Raw genomic sequence first — 18,994 nt, 5'->3', positions numbered from 1 at the left:
CAGCCAAGTGGCGGAGGGCTTTCGCTTCGGTGGCCTCAGAATCTCATCTCTGCTTTTTGCGGATGATGTGGTTCTGTTGGCTTCATCAGGTGAAGGCCTCCAGCTCGCACTGGAACGGTTCGCAGCCGAGTGTGAAGCAGCGGGAATGAGGATCAGCACCTCCAAATCTGAGGCCATGGTTCTCAGCCGGAAAAGGGTGGAGTGCCCACTCCGGATCGGGGATGAGTTCCTGCCCCAAGTGGAGGAGTTCAAGTATCTCGGGGTCTTGTTCGCGAGTGATGGGAGAAGGGAGCCGGAGATCGACAGACGGATTGGTGCTGCGGCTGCAGTGATGCGGACGCTGCACCGGTCCGTCGTGGTGAAGAGGGAGCTGAGTGTAAAAGCGAAGCTCTCAATTTACCGGTCGATCTACGTCCCTACCCTCACCTATGGCCACGAGCTGTGGGTAGTGACCGAAAGAACGAGATCGCGGATACAAGCGGCAGAAATGAGCTTCCTCCGAAGGGTGGCTGGCCTCTCCCTTAGAGATAGGGTGAGAAGTTCGGCCATCCGGGAGGGGCTCAGAGTAGAGCCGCTGCTCCTCCACGTCGAAAGGAGCCAGTTGAGGTGGTTCGGGCATCTGACAAGGATGCCTCCTGGGCGCCTCCTGGGTGAGGTGTTCCGGGCATGTCCCACCGGGAGGAGGCCCCGGGGCAGACCCAGGACACGCTGGAGAGATTATATCTCTCGGCTGGCCTGGGAACGCCTTGGTGTTCCCCGGATAAGCTGGAGGAGGTGGCTGGGGAGAGGGAGGTCTGGGCTTCTCTGCTTAGGCTGCTGCCCCCGCGACCCGGCCTCGGATAAAGCGGATGAAGATGGATGGATGGATGGATGGATGGATTTTCAATTGTATTTACTCAATTTTGTATGTTACTGTAACATCTTTAATTGTTCATAACAACTTATTCCATTTTAGTTGGATTTACTCAATTAATAAGGTGTATTTAAGAGATGTGATTGTTTTTGTATTTACTCATTATTTTTGAGTGTAAAAGTGTTGCACCAAAATATTTAAGTAATTATCAGTTTTAGTTCTTAGAGTGTACTCTACCTATTCAGGTGAGCATCCGGACGAGCCCAAGTATGGGGATTAATTAATCAAAATGAAAAGTGGAAGAAGACTGATGGATAGACAGTGTAGAAAGAAAAAAATGTAAGATATATTCAAGGAAGCTGGAGAACAACTCACCACTTTAAAAACCAAAGAAAGTCTTTAACGTGGTCTTGGTGCTCATACTCACTCCACATGAGGTATCAGAGCTTTTGTGAAGAATCAAACCAGTCTTTATATATAAATCTGGACAATGTTTCTAATGTTTGATTGCACTCATTAAAAATTAGTGCATAACCCTTATTCTGGATATTTCAGGAACAGAAAAGTCAACATATCTCAGTTTGTGAGATAAGAAAATATTTATTGACTTTAACATATAAAGTAATAAGAAATGTCTAGTTTATTTCATGGAAAATTTTCAGAAATCTAATAAATAAATAAATAAATAAAAACAATAGTATAAATATTATGAATACAATAAATACATTAAACCAATTTAAAAAAGACAAATACATTTTTAAAATTTATCCGATAGACAAGTTTTAGTGGGCAGTTCCCAGAGATGTAACCAGGAATTCACATTGTCTCAGATGGGCTTGTTATGTTCCTGATCTTCTCCCAGGCTTCAGCACTGTAACCCTACAGACACAACAATATTATCATTATTAAAATACCAGAGGTGTAATATCTGTCATATCGAAATACAGGTTTAGTAAAAATAATGCAGACTTACATTGTCCTTTAAGGTTTCATTTGAAAGTCTCTTGAAATGCGTCAGCTGTGTCGTATTGCTGTGGCTTCCAATCTAAATAAACCACAAGGAAAGAGCAAAATATATTTGAATACATCCTTCACTTCTTTGACTTATTCACATTTGTCTGAGACTGATATATAATATATATAATAGAGACTTAATTCATTGTAAAATTAAAAAATGCCATATCAGTGTTCATTGTAATGAAAGTGAGTTTACACAGGAGTGAAGCTCTTCAGCTGTTTTGTTGACTATATTGAGAAAGTTCTCCACTGTGTTCTCCTCCCATGATGCAGAGCTGCGATTCTTCTCAAACAGGTCAAACACCTCCTTCAGAATCTGAACTATGAAAGCCAGTTTATCCTCATCCTAGAAGAAGAAGAAGAAGAGATCACTATGGGAATACTTCTTTAAAACGTCAAGAACAAGAATCCACACAGCTATGAAAAAGTTCCCGGAGACCGAAAATCTTTGTTTGAACAGGAACAAATGTTTGAAAATAAGATTGTTGTGTTTTGTCCTTGAATTATACATTTTCATACACAGGAGTTATGACAGAGTCGTGATAATAGACAACTCCATTGGCTCTGTGGGAGAGAATCCCTACGACCCTTTTAATAGCTATAGTCTATATATAGGTAAAGACAAACTTTTGTAGATTTGCCATCATGACACCTTCAGTTCTTCCAACAAAAAAAGAAACAACTTTATGTAAAAAGTTGGGGATGACTTACTGTTGCTTTGGACTTCTGGTGATACAGTTGATTAGGGAAAGCTACGTTGTGCTCAATTTCAGCATCCTTAGTGGTGTTAGTAATCTGCATCACACACAAAACGCACACACACACACACACACACATCATAAACATGGAACTAATCAAACTATTTAAATCAATACCATATTAAACATTATGCAAAGAAGTGCACTCACCATCACATCAAGTAAACTTAAAGCTTTTCTGTTGTATAAACTGAAATGATGTTTTACAATCCATTTGCAACTAAGCAAAGAGCCCGTACTGTACATCACGAGAAACAGGCAAGCGATGAAAATCCTGCTGATCATTTTTGAAAAATGTAGAAATTTCCTTCCTGTGACGCAAACTCTCAGGTCTCCTGGTGTTCTGATTAAGCAAGCCTCCAGCACTTCATTTATAGCGGCAGTTCGCAAGAATTTCATCAACTAGAACTAGTAAAAATGGAACTAGAAGAAACTGTATGTCATCATTTTCAGTTTGTATTTTGTTTTTTGGGGGTAATTCTGTCATATTAAGAGAGTATTCCATAAAAATAGAGAAATGTTCGAGATTAACCTTCAGGTACACAACGAAATCTCCAGTGTTAAATTGACACTAAGGTGTGTATATATAGGTCCACTCTTTTGAGTGTTAAATGAACACTTTTGACAGTGTTATATTTTTAACAGTAACCTAGTCAGATTTAAAGATTAACAATGACTAACACAGCATTGCTGATTTTCTAACACTGGAATATTTCTAACATGTTTAGTCATTTTCCAGTGTTTTAACATGAACTTGTGGTCAGCTTGTGGTCAGCAGTGTTGACCACAAGCTGACCACTCAAGCTGTGGTCAGCATTGCTTGTGGTCAGCACTGCTGTGCTTGTGGTCAGCGCTGACCACAAGCTGACCACAATTTGAGTTGGAGCTCATGTTTAGATTATGAAATGCAAACTTGAACCCTAAGTAACTCCTGTCACATTAAATCCTTATAAAAATAAGCTAAAAGCACGTATAACAGTAATAACAAATCTCACATACCCCATGCAATAACGCTGTACAACACAGCACATCTGTAGACAGAATCATCTGTTCTCACATGTAATACATGATTTGAACCCTGCGGTGTCAAAAACACTAAAGTCCCAAAGTCCAGGCATGGTTATTAGTTCATGCTTATTAGTGTTTCTCTGTGTTAGCCCTCTGATAGACAGGTGGTCTATCCAGTTTGTACGCCACCACCTAACCCAGGGGTCTGCAACCTTTTACACCTAAAGAGCCATTTGGACCCGGTTTCCACGCAAAAGAAAACACTGGGAGCCGCAAATACTTTTTGACATCTAAAATGAAGATAACACTGTATATATTGTTTTTTATCCTTTGTGTGAACAACTAAGATGTGTTGCTTATGAAATCCTTGAAGTGCTACAGAGAAAATTACATTTTATTTATGTAATCAACACATTTTGAACTCTTAAAGAAATATAACAAAAGCAAAGACACCCAGCTGAACTAAAATGATCCATGTAGCAAACAAAAACTGTTGTGAGCCGCCACCCTTATATCGCCTTTGGGCTTTTGGAGCATTGACCTGACTAAAAAATAAAATAAAAATAATTGGTAAAAAAGCACTATGCTGCTGAAAAATGAAAAATAGAAAAATTTGCAAAATTCTGCCTAAATATGTATTTTACCTGGTTAATGCGTGCGGCGGGGGCGTGGTCTGCAGCGCCGCTGCAGGGGAGGCGGACGCACCTGAGCGGCACCCGCAATCACGCCTCGCTGCCTTAAAGTCTGTGCTCTCTCTGCTGTTGTTGTTGTTGGTGGTGGTGTGTGTCGGGCTGTGAGCTGCGAAGCTACAGCCGGCTGTATGCGTACAGCAACCGTGTGTGAAAAGTGCTCAATAAAGAGATGCTGAAAAGCGCGTTCATGCAAACATCGTCGGGTCTGCCGTGGTATGTTTACAATGAGACTTCTGCTCCTGAACCTCTGCGCACAGCGTCTGCTAATCGGTGCTGTGCGAAGTGAGTTTACGCAGGACTGTAAGCTGTCATCTGTCATCTGTGAGGCGTGAGCAGTGTTTGTCTTTAACATAGTTCACGGTGGAGCTGCTGACATAATGTTGATCCGAAGATCCATAATTGGCCTACCTGGGCTTGAAAGTCTCGATAAATGCACGGCGTTTCGGCGGGAATACCGGCTTCCGCGAGTGTGACGCTTATATTGAGCGAGGAAAAAATAATAGAATATAATTTTATATTTATATTTCAATATCACAATAATCTTCCAATTTAGAACTACAAGTTTAAAAGAACTAACATAAATAAAATACACTTCAGCGAAATACTTCTAATTTATTTTCCCAAACCACGCGGAGCCGCACTATAAGGACTAAAGAGCCGCATGCGGCTCCGGAGCCGCGGGTTGCCGACCCCTGACCTAACCTATGACAGGATCGCTGACCAGGTAAGAAAATGCTTCGAATTTGTTGAGCAATTTTACTTTACTTCTCCCCATTTGATTGTGTTTTAATTTTTCAGCTCTTTTATTCCATTTTACCCATCCATCCATCCATTCACTTCCGCTTATCCTTTTCAGGGTCGCGGGGGGCGCTGGAGCCTATCCCAGCTATCATAGGGCGAGAGGCAGGGTACACCCTAGACAGGTCGCCAATCTGTCGCAGGGCGACATTTTACCCTTTTCCGTTTAATAAAGCTTTTTTTTTCCTTTTTTGTAATTTTCATGTCATTGAGATATTTCGGCTTTCCCAAACCAAACCTAAACCGTTTGATCATCCAGAAGGGCATAACAACCTTAAAAATGACCGAATGCACATCAACCTTAGTTTTGTTTTGCTTTGTTTTATGTTTGTTTGTTTGCTCGCTGGCTTTGTAAAAGTTAAACATCTAATAGCTATAATTTGTCACGCTTTAGTCAGACAAAACAACAAATGACAAGATACGTGTGCGATTTACAATTCATGAACAATCATTTAAATTTTACAAATTTTACGAACAATATCTTAAAATATCCTTTGGTATCATGTGTATCTGGATGTAGCGAAGAAGGAGGGTTGGTGTGACAGAAGTTCGTTATATATCCAATAAAGTGTGATGTTTGACATTTATATGAAACGTTGGGGCTATTTTAACGGGAGTTTATAATATTGCTCCTTTGTAATTTTTTTAAGAATTTATCTACAGTTCAGTAAACGCTTATTTGTCGACATCCCTTTTACTTCGTTTGTTTTATATTAAAAAATGGAGGCAAAACATGTACAATTATGGGTTAAATATGTAGAATTTAAAATGCATGAACGGTGTGTACATAAACATATCGGTGCTGTGTCGTCAGACCGAGGAAAATAAAAGCGGCTGCCAAGTGGATGAAGAATGAGCGCATGTATGAATGAGTGTATTTGCCTTGGTGCACTCCATTATTAAATCATTGCATGACTGGATGTTTGGTACTGTAATTTACATGTCATTGTGGGAAAATTCCATGAAAATACATTACTTTTACGGTAACTCAATGTACTCATGTACTCAAATACAGCAAATGTAGCAATTGGTGATGTTGTTGAGATTATACTATTTCTTTTGTTTTCTACTGTAAATCTAAGAGTAATTACTTAAATCCTCATTCAGAGTGTATTAACATAAAATGCAATTCATTGTGAGAGTATTATGACATACAACTTAAGGAGTAAGTTGCAGCTACACTAAAATGGAATTTCTTGAGTTGAATATTGAATATATTAATAAATGTATTTGTTTATTCAAACAATGTGAAACGTAATTACAGTCCACTTTGTTTCAAACAACCAGTCTTACCCTTACAAAAAAGAATATTCAAGTATATCATAAGTATACTTTAAAAAAAAGGTTCTTTGAATCTTGTGTGTCGACACAAACCTAGTTCATCCCTTGAGTTGTTTACTTTTTAAAGCTTGAATGTCTCAAAGGTCAGAGTTAAGTGGCTTAAGAAACATTTTTTTCTTCAAGAACTAGAATAAAAAAGCACACAGTGTACAAAGGGGAGGATGTTGGACAGACCTGGCACACCTAAATGTGCCAGGTCTGTCCAGGTCTGTCCAACATCCTCCCTCCCTCACTATAGTGAGGGTGTGTTTGGAATGGCAAGCAGAGGCCCCGATCCGCGAGATCTTTAATTCACACCTCCGGCAGAGTTTAAACAGCATTCCGAGGGAAACTGGGGATACTGAGTCCGAATGGACCATGTTCAGCACCTCCATTAACGAAGCCGCTACACTGGTTGGTGCCCCCGCCCCCAAACCAAATGGTGGACACCAGAGGGAAAGAGACCCACCAAGCTGAGGAAGGAGTCTTATCGGGCTCGGTTACCCTGTGGGACTTTGGAAGCAGCTGATGGGTACCAACAGGCCAAGCGGAAGGCTCTGGCAGTGGCTAAAGCAAAAACTCGGGTGTGGCAGAGTTCGGGGAGGCTATGATAAAAGGCTTTGGGACTGTCTAGAAGAGAGCCTGCCAAATGGGCGCATGCGCACGCAGCGACCGGCAGTGAATGAGAGCTTTGCGTCCTAAGTTTCTAAGTTTTTTTAATTGTTTTATCGTTTTTCGTTTCTATCGCTGGCATGTGTTTTCCTTGAAGAAGTGACGGTTTTCTTACAAAGTCACACACGCTCCACAACAGTGAGAACGTCATTGATTCTTTTTTCTTCATTGTGGTTGGATTTCTACTGTGCTGGCTTGTTTTCGATGATGTGGGTGAGGCCGTGAGTCAGCTGAGGATTGTTTCCTCCCACGACGAGCTTTTACAACTTAACTTACCGTATGATGGTAAGTATGGGCAGAAATTTGTGCCATCAGAAACTGAATTTGAATAAGTTAAATTTGAATTTGAATTACTCGGATTGAATCTGAATTGTAACTTGAATGAAAGCTTTTGAAAACTGAATTTGAATTAGTTTAATTTGAAATTGAATTTATGGTTTGAAAATGAATTGATTTGCTTTGAAACTGCATTTTATCCTTTAAAAATTCAGCTCTCGAATAATTTCAGATTCACTTCTCACCATTCAGTTTCAGTTGTACAATTCAATTTCAGTTCCAAAATTCAGTTTTTTGGGACTTACATCCGGTTCCGGTTCAAGCGCAGATTAATAGAACTACAGACTGATAGCGTTACTGACGGAATCTACAGCGTCTTGAGCTGAATTAAGACTTCAGAAGTCATTCGTCATGTCGAATGACCAGCGGATAAACTCTCAGGTTGGTAATAAATGTATTACATGTATAAGAACAAGCGTCATGTTAACAAATGATGGCCGTACAGTAACCTTTATGCTTATTGTAGCTGCTAGCTAAAAACGCTAATTTAGCGTAGTTTGCCCTGGATTCAGCTTTGACAAACAAATATGATCGACTGTTTCTAGTAGAATTCCAAAGTTGTCATCTTGTACCCTGTCAGAGCCCTGTATGCTTGCAGACACCCCTAGAGTAAGGAAACATGCAAAACGCTGTCCAAACCTTTGTATTTGAGCTTTATTTATGTCTTACACAGCATCCCAACTCTTTAGCGAACTTAATAACTTTAGCTAAAGTGAATAGTTAGTCTAATTCATTAGTGGAGCGTTACTGGATCACCTCTTTGAAGTAATATAATATGATATACAACTATCACTGAAACAGCAAACTTTGTAAATAAACAACACTTCTCATTCTCTAAACGTTTGGCCACAGCTGTAGATTACACTATCAGTGCTTGTTCACTCTTGACAATAATTACATTTCTAAATTCTCTTTGTGCATTTACAGGTAAACAATATCTAATCTAAATGACTGCTTTGTCTTTGAAAAGGTGAAGAGCCTGAGGCCGGTGACACTCCAGTTCTACTCTAAGTACATCCTTACGGTGGCTCACAGGACAAGGCGACATTCCTGTCCTGCCAGAAGAGAAGAGAAACTTCAGAGTCTTCATGAAGTTCAACCAAAACCTGTCATATTCCATATGACAGGGGTCTCAAACTCCATTCCTCGAAGGCCGGTGTCATGCAACTTTTCCATGCCCTCGAGGACTGGAGTTTGAGACCCCTGCCGTATGGTGTTCATGCAGTTTTCTACCCCACAGTTACAGCATGTCTGACTGCCTGTTCAGCATATGCAAAAATATATGAGTTTAAGCATGTGATGACTAAGGCCTTCCATTATGGTGTTTGTCATCACATGTCACAGACATCTGGATGATCATTTGGAATAAACAAAAAAACTAAAAACTTGTTACTTCATCTTTTATCTTTATTATTATTTTTCTTATTTGACATTTTTCATTGTTAGGCATTGGGTTTATTTGTAGTAGTCCTTTCCAGCTTCTTTCCCTCTTCCATGTTACTGTGTCAGCTTGTCAGCATCTATTTGGGGTTGGGAGTGGAACAGGAAGTAAGGAACAGAAAGTGCCATTTAAACCAGGAGAGGTTCTTATATTTCAGAAGAAGGGATTAATTCAAAAGAAATGACCTCAATGCCATATTTTATTTAGGAACCCTAGAGAGCACTTTGCAAAATAACACATTATTATAATTTCACCCTCAGATGAGCCAAGCTACGACTGTCAGGGAAGGTGATGTAGGTACAGAGCATGTGAGAGTGGTTAAGTTAATGTCTCTTGTCTAGATGAAGGCACAGGAGGGATCAATGGCACGGCGTAGAGATTCAGTATCTTCAGTCTTCAGTGGACACTCCATTTCTGGCACAAAACACCTGTAAAAGATGGTCGATTTAGGAGGTGACCCGACAACTTCAGCCTGTCAAACATAGCAATGGAGCAGTATGTTTAAAAAAAAAAATCTAATTAAGCATGCACTCAGTACCCTAAGAATTATTATGATAGTTAAACACAGTGATAGTTGTATATCATATTATATTACTTCAAACAGAGGTGATCCAGTAAAGCTGCACTAATGAATAAGACTAACTATTCACTTTAGCTAAAGTTATTAAGTTCGCTAAAGAGTTGGGATGCTGTGTAAGACATAAATAAAGCTCAAATACAAAGGTTTGGACAGCGTTTTGCATGTTTCCTTACTCTAGGGGTGTCTGCAAGCATACAGGGCTCTGACAGGGTACAAGATGACAACTTTGGAATTCTACTAGAAACAGTCGATCATATTTGTTTGTCAAAGCTGAATCCAGGGCAAACTACGCTAAATTAGCGTTTTTAGCTAGCAGCTACAATAAGCATAAAGGTTACTGTACGGCCATCATTTGTTAACATGACGCTTGTTCTTATACATGTAATACATTTATTACCAACCTGAGAGTTTATCCGCTGGTCATTCGACATGACGAATGACTTCTGAAGTCTTAATTCAGCTCAAGACGCTGTAGATTCCGTCAGTAACGCTATCAGTCTGTAGTTCTATTAATCTGCGCTTGAACCGGAACCGGATGTAAGTCCCAAAAAACTGAATTTTGGAACTGAAATTGAATTGTACAACTGAAACTGAATGGTGAGAAGTGAATCTGAAATTATTCGAGAGCTGAATTTTTAAAGGATAAAATGCAGTTTCAAAGCAAATCAATTCATTTTCAAACCATAAATTCAATTTCAAATTAAACTAATTCAAATTCAGTTTTCAAAAGCTTTCATTCAAGTTACAATTCAGATTCAATCCGAGTAATTCAAATTCAAATTTAACTTATTCAAATTCAGTTTCTGATGGCACAGATTTCTGCCCATAGGGGGTAAGGACCTCACCTCATGTATGCCGGATTTTATACATAGAGACTCTAACAGAACAAGTGACAAGAAGAGAAAAAGAGGGAGACGTGGAGGTGTTAAATTGCGTCTGAGGAGACAACAGGTCAGTCGGTTTCCCCTGCCCTCTGTTATCCTTGGAAATGTTCAGTCTCCTAGGAACAAGCTGGACGAACTCCAGGGAAACGTCAGGTTCCAGAAAGACTTCAGGGACAGCTGTGTAATATCTTTTTCCGAGACATGGCTGACGGAACAGGACCAGGACGCCGATTTGTCAATTTGGAAAAATTGGAACTCCTTTTCGCCGGGATCGGGATGCACGGGTAACAGGGAAATTCCAAGGAGGGTATGCTTGTATGTGAACAAACGTTACTGTAGCGCTGTAACTGTTAGCGAGTGTATTTGTACACCAGTATGGTGTTATTTTTGTGCCACTATTCTGAGCGCACGTAAAAAAAAAAAAAAAAAAAAATTGCAGGTGCAAGTGTTGCATTTTGAGGAGAAATTTATTTTGAGCGAAGAAAAGCTAAATTTGAGTGAACAAAATTCATTGCTGCGTGCAGAAAATGTATTTCAGTTCAACTCTATCTGTACACTGTACAGAAAGAGTTGAACGCGCACGGGCAGAAATGTTGAGAGCGCAAGCAACACATTGCGAGCAAGCGCAAATGCAAAAACTGAGCGAGAGGAACTGCTATTGTGTGTGTGTATGGATAATAGCAAACAGTGAAATACATTTTTTGCAGGCAGCAATGAATTTTGTTCACTCAAATTTAGCTTTTTTTCGCTCAAAATAAATTTCTCCTCAAAATGCAACACTTGCACCTGCAAAAAATTTTTTTACGTGCTCTCAATGTTTTTTTTTTACGTGCGTTCAGAATAGTGGCACGAAAATAACGCCATACACCAGATGTTGAACTTTTATCCCTGTCACTGCGCCCTCCCTCGTGAGTTTCCACAACTTTTTATTACCATAGTTTACATTCACCCGAGGGCTCACCCCGCCTCCACCTGCGGCATCATCTCAGACGTAGTGCAGAAGCTGCAGGCGCTCTCTCCTGACGCCCCAAACTTTATAATGGGGGACTTCAGCCATGTCTCTCTTAACTCATGAACTTCTTCACAAATAAAATTTTTATCATTAGAGAAAAAATTACCAATAATCATCCCACAGATGTAATATTATCTACAGCTACTTTTAGTACCATCGGTGTTAAGTTAGACTCTTTTTCTCCAATTGATCTTTCTGAGTTAACTTCAATAATTAATTCCTCCAAACCATCAACGTGTCTTTTAGACCCCATTCCTACAAAACTGCTCAAAGAAGTCCTGCCATTAATTAATTCTTCAATCTTAAATATGATCAACCTATCTCTAATAATCGGCTATGTACCACAGGCCTTCAAGGTGGCTGTAGTTAAACCTTTACTTAAAAAGCCATCTCTAGACCCAGCTGTCTTAGCTAATTATAGGCCAATCTCCAACCTTCCTTTCATATCAAAAATCCTTGAAAGAGTAGTTGTCAAACAGCTAACAGATCATCTGCAGAGGAATGGCTTATTTGAAGAGTTTCAGTCAGGTTTCAGAGCTCATCACAGCACAGAAACAGCTTTAGTGAAGGTTACAAATGATCTTCTTATGGCCTCTGACAGTGGACTCATCTCTGTGCTTGTCCTGCTAGACCTCAGTGCTGCGTTTGATACTGTTGACCATAATATCCTATTAGAGCGATTAGAACATGCTGTAGGTATTACAGGTACTGTGCTGCAGTGGTTTGTATCATATCTATCTAATAGACTCCAATTTGTTCAAGTAAATGGAGAGTCCTCTTCACACACTAAGGTCAATTATGGAGTTCCACAGGGTTCAGTGCTAGGACCAATTCTATTTACATTATACATGCTTCCCTTAGGCAGCATCATTAGAAGACATAGCATAAATTTTCACTGCTATGCAGATGACACGCAGCTCTATCTATCCATGAAGCCAGGTAACACACACCAATTAGTGAAACTGCAGGAATGTCTTAAAGACATAAAGAGCTGGATGGCCGCTAACTTTCTGCTTCTTAATTCAGATAAAACTGAGGTTATTGTACTCGGCCCTGAAAATCTTAGAACTATGGTATCTAAGCAGATTCTTACTCTGGATGGCATTACCTCGGCCTCCAGTAACACTGTGAGGAACCTTGGAGTCATTTTTGACCAGGACATGTCCTTCAATGCACATATTAAACAAATATGTAAGACTGCTTTCTTCCATTTGCGCAACATCTCTAAAATTAGAAATATCCTGTCTCAGAGTGATGCTGAAAAACTAGTTCATGCATTTATTACTTCCAGGCTGGACTACTGTAATTCTTTATTATCAGGATGTCCTAAAAACTCACTGAAAAGCCTTCAGCTGATCCAAAATGCTGCAGCAAGGGTACTGACAGGGACTAGAAAGAGAGAGCATATTTCTCCTGTTTTGGCTTCCCTTCATTGGCTTCCTGTTAAATCCAGAATTGAATTCAAAATCCTGCTCCTCACATACAAAGTCTTAAATAATCAGGCCCCATCTTATCTTAATGACCTTGTAGTACCATATCACCCCATTAGAGCACTTCGCTCTCGCTCTGCAGGCTTACTTGTTGTTCCTAGAGTATTTAAAAGTAGAATGGGAGGCAGAGCCTTCAGTTTTCAGGCCCCTCTTCTGTGGAACCAGCTTCCAGTTTGGATTCGGGAGACAGACACTATCTCTACTTTCAAGATTAGGCTTAAAACTTTCCTTTTTGCTAAAGCATATAGTTAGGGCTGGACCAGGTGACCCTGAATCCTCCCTTAGTTATGCTGCAATAGACGTAGGCTGCCGGGGATTCCCATGATGCACTGAGTTTTTCCCTTCCACTCACCTTTCTCACTCACTATGTGTTAATAGACCTCTCTGCATCGAATCATATCTGTTATTAATCTCTGTCTCTCTTCCACAGCATGTCTTTATCCTGTTTTCCTTCTTCACCCCAACCGGTCGCAGCAGATGGCCGCCCCTCCCTGAGCCTGGTTCTGCCGGAGGTTTCTTCCTGTTAAAAGGGAGTTTTTCCTTCCCACTGTCGCCAAAGTGCTTGCTCATAGGGGGTCATATGATTGTTGGGCTTTTCTCTGTATTTATTATTGTGCTATCTACTGTACAATATAAAGCGCCTTGAGGCGACTTTTGTTGTGATTTGGCGCTATATAAATAAAATTGAATTGAATTGAATTGAATTGAAATCAACTTTGGGCAATTTGTATCAATATGTATCCTGTCCTACCAGACGGGATAAAATGTTGGACCTTTGGTACGGATCGGTGAAGAATGCTTATAAATCCCTCCCGCTTCCTCCTCTGGGATTTGCTGACCATAACTGTGTGCATCTTCTGCCCATCTATAAAACTGTCTTAAAACGATAGAAGACAAAGACTAAGGATGTTGACGTATGGTCAGAAGAATCTGTGCTTACCTTGCAGGAATGTTTTAAGATTGGGAAGTTTTTATTCAGTATTGTGGAGATGATCTTGACGCTTTGGTGGATGTTACTAGCTCTTATGCAGTATTTTGTAAAGACATGATTATACCCCGTAAGCGCGTGTGTACGCTAACAATAAGCCACGGGTCACCAAAAGCGTCAAATCCTGTTTAAGGAAAAAGAGGGGGCTGTTACTGATTTTCAGACAGCCACCAAGGACCTGAAAATCGAGATCTTGAAAGCAAAACAGAGCTACAAAAACCTTCTTGAAAGCAAATTTGCTGCAATAAAATTTTGGGTCTGCCTGGACTTGTATGAAAACCATAGCAGGGTTTCAAAATCCTCAGAGCAGTAGTCAGATCATTTTAGATGGTTTTAATTCAGACAGAGATTTTGCAAATGCTTTAAATATGTTTTATGCTTGTTTTAGTTCTTCTGATTTTAGCAAGGATATTTTGGAACTGAAACAGAAACTGAGAGATACTCAGCACTTTATCATTGAACTCAGCTATGTCAAAAAGGCCTTTCATACAGTTAATGTGAACAATAGCCAGGGTCCTGATAATATTAGTGGCCGCCTAATTAAATCTTGTGCTGAAGAACTCAGTCCTATATTTCAGGTTATTTTTAATAAATCCTTGCAAACACAACATGTGCCCTCTCTTTGGAAAGAAGCAGTTGTAGTTCCTGTCCCTAAATCTAGTCGTTCAAAAATTCTAAACGACTTCAGGCCTGTTGCCCTCACTTCAGTTGTAATGAAAGTCTTTGAAAAAATCATCAGAAATGTGATTATGAAAGAGATTGAACATCAGCTGGATCCAATGCAGCAATAGAGGAGTGGAGGACACACTTTTGACTTTACTAAATCTGATTCTTAAACATGTAGAGAGTAAAGGGACTTTTGCAAGACTTCTTTTCATTGATTTTTCTTCGGCTTTTAATACAATACAGCCCCATATTTTAATTAAAAGACTTTTAGAACAGTTTGAAATCAAGAAAAACCTGGTGGGCTGGATTTTAGATTTTTTAACTGACAGGTCACAAAGAGTGAGAATAAATGGGGTTCTGTCTGACCCAGTGTTCTCCTCCACAGATTCTCCTCAAGGGTGTGTCTTATCGCCCTTATTATTCATTCTCTATACAAACATGTGTCAGAGCAGATATGAAAACAGGGCCATCATTAAATATGCAGATGACTCTGTTATTGGCAGCTTACTGAAAGAGGGTGAAACTAACCACGGTCCAGTCATTGATGACTTTGTTCAGTGGTGTGAGGAGTCTTATCTCCAGCTGAACATATCTAAAACAAAAGATATGGTTATTGATTTTAGGAAACAACAAAATGGGCACAGAGTCACTTTAATTAAAGGTCAGAAAATAGAGCAAGTGCAATCATATAAATATCTTGGGACCATAATCAATGAAAAACTGAACTTTGATCAGAATTGCAAATCAGTTTGTAAAAAGGGTCACCAGCACCTTTATTGCCTTAGGAAACTTGCTCATTTCCATATTGACCAAAAAATGTTAACTTTGTTTTATCGTTCTTTTATTGAGTCTGTTTTATCCTTTTGTTTGGTCGCATGGTTTGGTCAGGGCGGAGGTTTCTATTTCCAAGATGCAGGACAAAGCGTTTTAAAACAGCTTTGTCCCTGTTGCTGTCACTGAATTAAATAAGAACTGTTTTTGTTTTTGATTCGAAACGTTAAATTACTATATATGTGCTACAGTGAGGTTTATATTTTTATTATGTATGTGTGTTTTTGAAGGGATGCCAAATGCTATCATTTTTCTGTAAAGCAAATTTACCTTGCCTATGGGTATAAATAAAGTTACCTTGAACCTTGAACCAAACCATCAGGCAACTCAGGAGAGAAAAGCGATGCTCTACCTGCACTGCAGGTGGAGCACTGCTAACTTCAACTGACAACATTTTTGGGTGGTGGAAGGATTACTTCGAGGACCTCCTTAATCCCACTGGCAGAGTCAGAGATGAAGGGAGCCACTCATCTATCTCTGGGGATGACGTGACTGAGCCAGTTAAACAACTCCTTGGTGGCAGGGCCCCTGGGTGGATGAGGTTCGCCCTAAGTTCCTGAAGGCTCTGGATGTTGTAGGGCTGTTTTGCTTGACATGCCTGGAGATCAGGGGTGGTACCTCTGAGGTGGCAATTAGTCAAACCTTGGACAATGCAGTTTTCACCCTGGTTATGGAACACTGGACCAGCTCTTTATCCTCTCGAGGATACTTGAGGATGCATGGGAGTTTGCCCAACCAGTCTACATTGGCTTGGCGGATCTGGAGAAGGCACTCGACCATGTCCCTCAGAGTGTCCTGTGGAAGGTGCTTCAGGAGTATGGGCTGTTTGGCTCATTGCTATGGGCCATTCGATTCTCATACAACCATTTCAGGAGCTTGGTCCACATAGCCGGCAATAAGTTGGACTGGTTTTCGGTGGGTGATGGATTCCACCAGGGCTGCCCTTGTCACGGATTCTGTTCATAGTTTTTATTTAGAGAATTTCTAGGTGTAGCCAAGTGGCGGAAGGTTTTTACTTAGGTATTCTCTGAATCTCAGCTCTGCATTTCGTATATGATGTGGTTCTATTGGCTTCATCGGCTGATGACTTCCAGCTCACACTGGAATGGTGCACAGCCAAATGTGAAGAGGTGGGAATGAGAATCAGCACCTCCAAATCTAAGGCCATGGTGCTCAGCCAGAAAAGGGTGGAGTGTCCACTCGGGATCAGGGATGAGTGAAATAAGATAATAATTATTCAATGTAACATATAAAATAATATGAAATAGTTTATTTTAATGAAAATTTACAAAACAAATAAATAAATGAATAATACACAAATATTAAAAATAAATAATAGTGTAAATATCATAAATACAATAAATAAATTAAACCAACTAAGATATAATTTAACAATAAATTAACAAATACTTTTTAAAAAAATGTATCCGACAGACAACTTTCAGTGGGCAGTTCTCAGAGATATAAGAAATTCACATTGTCTCAGATGGGCTTGTGTTATGTTCCTGATCTTCTCCCAGGCTTCAGCACTGTAACCCTACAGACAAAACAATATTATTATTATTAAAATACCAGAGGTGAAATATCTGTCATATCTAAATACAGGCTCAGTAAAAATAATGCAGGCTTACATTTTTCTTTAGGATTTTATTTAAGAGTCTCTTGAAATACTTTTCTCTCCTAAAAGACAGCTGTTGCCCCTTCTGTGTGGTATTGCTGTGGCTTCCAATCTAAGTAAATCAAGAGAAATAAAACAAAATATATTTAAATAAATCATTCACCACTTTAACTTATTCGCAGTTGTCAGGTCTTTTACATAATAGAGACTGAATTCATTGTAAAATTACAAAAACGAATGAAAGTGAACTTACACAGGAGTGAAGCTCTTCAGTCTGTTTGTCGACTATATTGAGAAAGTTCTCCACTGTGTTCTCCTCCCATGATGCAGAGCTGTGATCCTCCTCAAACAGGGCAAGCAGCTCCTTCAGAATCTGAACTGTGAAAGCCAGTTTATCCTCAGCCTGGAAAAAGAAGAAGAAGAAGAAAAAGAAGAGATTACTATAGGAATACTTTTGTGACACTTGAAGATGGATGGCTTAGAAAGTCAAAGAACATGAATCCACACAGCAATGAAAATTTTCCCAGATATATCTTAGTTTGCACAGGAATAAATGGTTGAAAATGAGTTCTTTGTATTTTTGTCCTTGAATTATACACAGGAGTTATGACAGAGTCATGATAATAGACAACTCCCTTGGCTCTGTGGGAGAGAATCCCTACGACCCTTTTAATAGCTATAGTCTATATATAGGTAAAGACAAACTTTTGTAGATTTGCCATCACGACACTTTCAGTTCTTCCAACAAAAAAAGAAACAACTTTATGTAAAAAGTTAGGGATGACTTACTGTTGCTTTGGACGTCTGGCGATACAGTCGATTAGGGAAAGCTACGTTGTGCTCAATTTCAGCATCCTTAGTGGTGTTAGTAATCTGCATCACACACAAAACGCACACACATCACATGCATGGAACTAATCAAACTATTTAAATCAATACCACATTAAACATTATGCAAAGAAGTGCACTCACCATCATATCAAGGAAATCTAAAGCTATTTTGTTGTACAGACTGAATTGACTCTTTGTGTTTCCTGGATGTTTTACAATCCATTTGCAACTTAGCGAGGAGCCCGTACTGTACATCCCGAGAAACAGGCAAGCGATGAAAATCCTGCTGATCATTTTTGAAAAATGTAGAAATTTCCTTAGTGTGAAGCAAATTCTCAGGTCTCCTGGTGTTCTGATGGAGCAAACCTCCAGCGCTTCATTTATAGCAGAGCCCAAGGACACACCTATTTCATTTTCTAATCAGCTGGAAAGTCCTCACAGGCTGGCACACGTCTCAAAAGTAAAAACATAGCAGATTTATGTCATCGTTTTCAGTTTTAATATGTGTTCTTTGGGATAATTGTGTATAAAAATTGTCTATGATATAAAAAAAACTGAGGCAGCAGCACCATGAGATGACGTCAAGTTACCACATAAAGCATAAAAACAAAAATCTCCTCCTCTAACTATGTCCATCTCTTAATGCTTGAGATTAATATGAAACCTTTAGGCGATTTTAAAGTAAACGTAGAACAATAGTCGTTTAATTAGTTTAATTAGTTCAGTTAGTTTAAATGTAATTTAATTACTGTCAAGTAAAAGTTTATTTATCCGAAATCTGTTTTTACTTCTTGATTTTAATCTGGGAAAATTGAAGATAGGAGATTTACAGCAATGTTTTTCAGGGAGTCTTTACCTTCTCGGCAGTTTGCAAGACATTAAGGTAGCTAATTTAAAAAAAAAGAAAAGGAAAAAAAAGATCAAACAGTCAGTTAAAATCTTTAAATTGGTAGACACAAATGCATTGACGGTTTGGACACACACACATCAGTGCTGTGTCTGTAGACACGAAGGAAAATGAAAGTAGATGTGCACGAAACTTCCTTACGCACGTTTGCTTTTATTTTCAAATACGACTGATTACAGAGGATAAGAAAGGAGTATAGAGTGATTGAAGTTTATGTTTTTTTTGAGTTTCTGAAACCAATAAAAAGCCAAATATACTGGCAATATATTGTTTCGGTGGTGAGGCTATGTGA

At 39.4% G+C, this 18,994-nt stretch overlaps 1 protein-coding gene across 1 annotated transcript; it reads right to left on the bottom strand.

Moving 5' to 3' along the window:
• Positions 1 to 1,621: 1,621 nt before the first annotated feature.
• LOC100704886 (interferon a3-like) lies at positions 1,622 to 18,114 on the bottom strand. The gene is made up of 5 exons (XM_019362437.2): positions 17,937 to 18,114; positions 17,754 to 17,837; positions 2,067 to 2,216; positions 1,827 to 1,898; positions 1,622 to 1,732 (listed from the first exon to the last, which is right to left on the bottom strand). The coding sequence occupies exons 1-5, from the start codon at positions 18,087 to 18,089 to the stop codon at positions 1,670 to 1,672; spliced, it is 522 nt and encodes a 173-aa protein (XP_019217982.1). The 5' UTR covers positions 18,090 to 18,114; the 3' UTR covers positions 1,622 to 1,669.
• Positions 18,115 to 18,994: the final 880 nt, after the last annotated feature.

This window comes from Oreochromis niloticus, linkage group LG8, assembly GCF_001858045.2.
Source record: "Oreochromis niloticus isolate F11D_XX linkage group LG8, O_niloticus_UMD_NMBU, whole genome shotgun sequence".
NCBI classification, from domain to species: Eukaryota; Metazoa; Chordata; class Actinopteri; order Cichliformes; family Cichlidae; genus Oreochromis; species Oreochromis niloticus.
Note: the sequence above shows the minus strand (reverse complement) of the source record. Positions and strands in the feature narration are given on the sequence as shown.

Bases quoted from the DNA above. Each gene is read 5' to 3' on its own strand.
- LOC100704886 (XM_019362437.2), bottom strand. From the start codon at position 18,089: ATGATCAGCAGGATTTTCATCGCTTGCCTGTTTCTCGGGATGTACAGT. The intron at 17,838-17,936 runs GTGAGTGCACTT...TGTGTGATGCAG, and splicing joins TAGATTTCCTTGATATGATG to ATTACTAACACCACTAAGGA. The intron at 1,733-1,826 runs GTAAGTCTGCAT...TTGTGTCTGTAG, and splicing joins ATGAAACCTTAAAGGACAAT to GGTTACAGTGCTGAAGCCTG.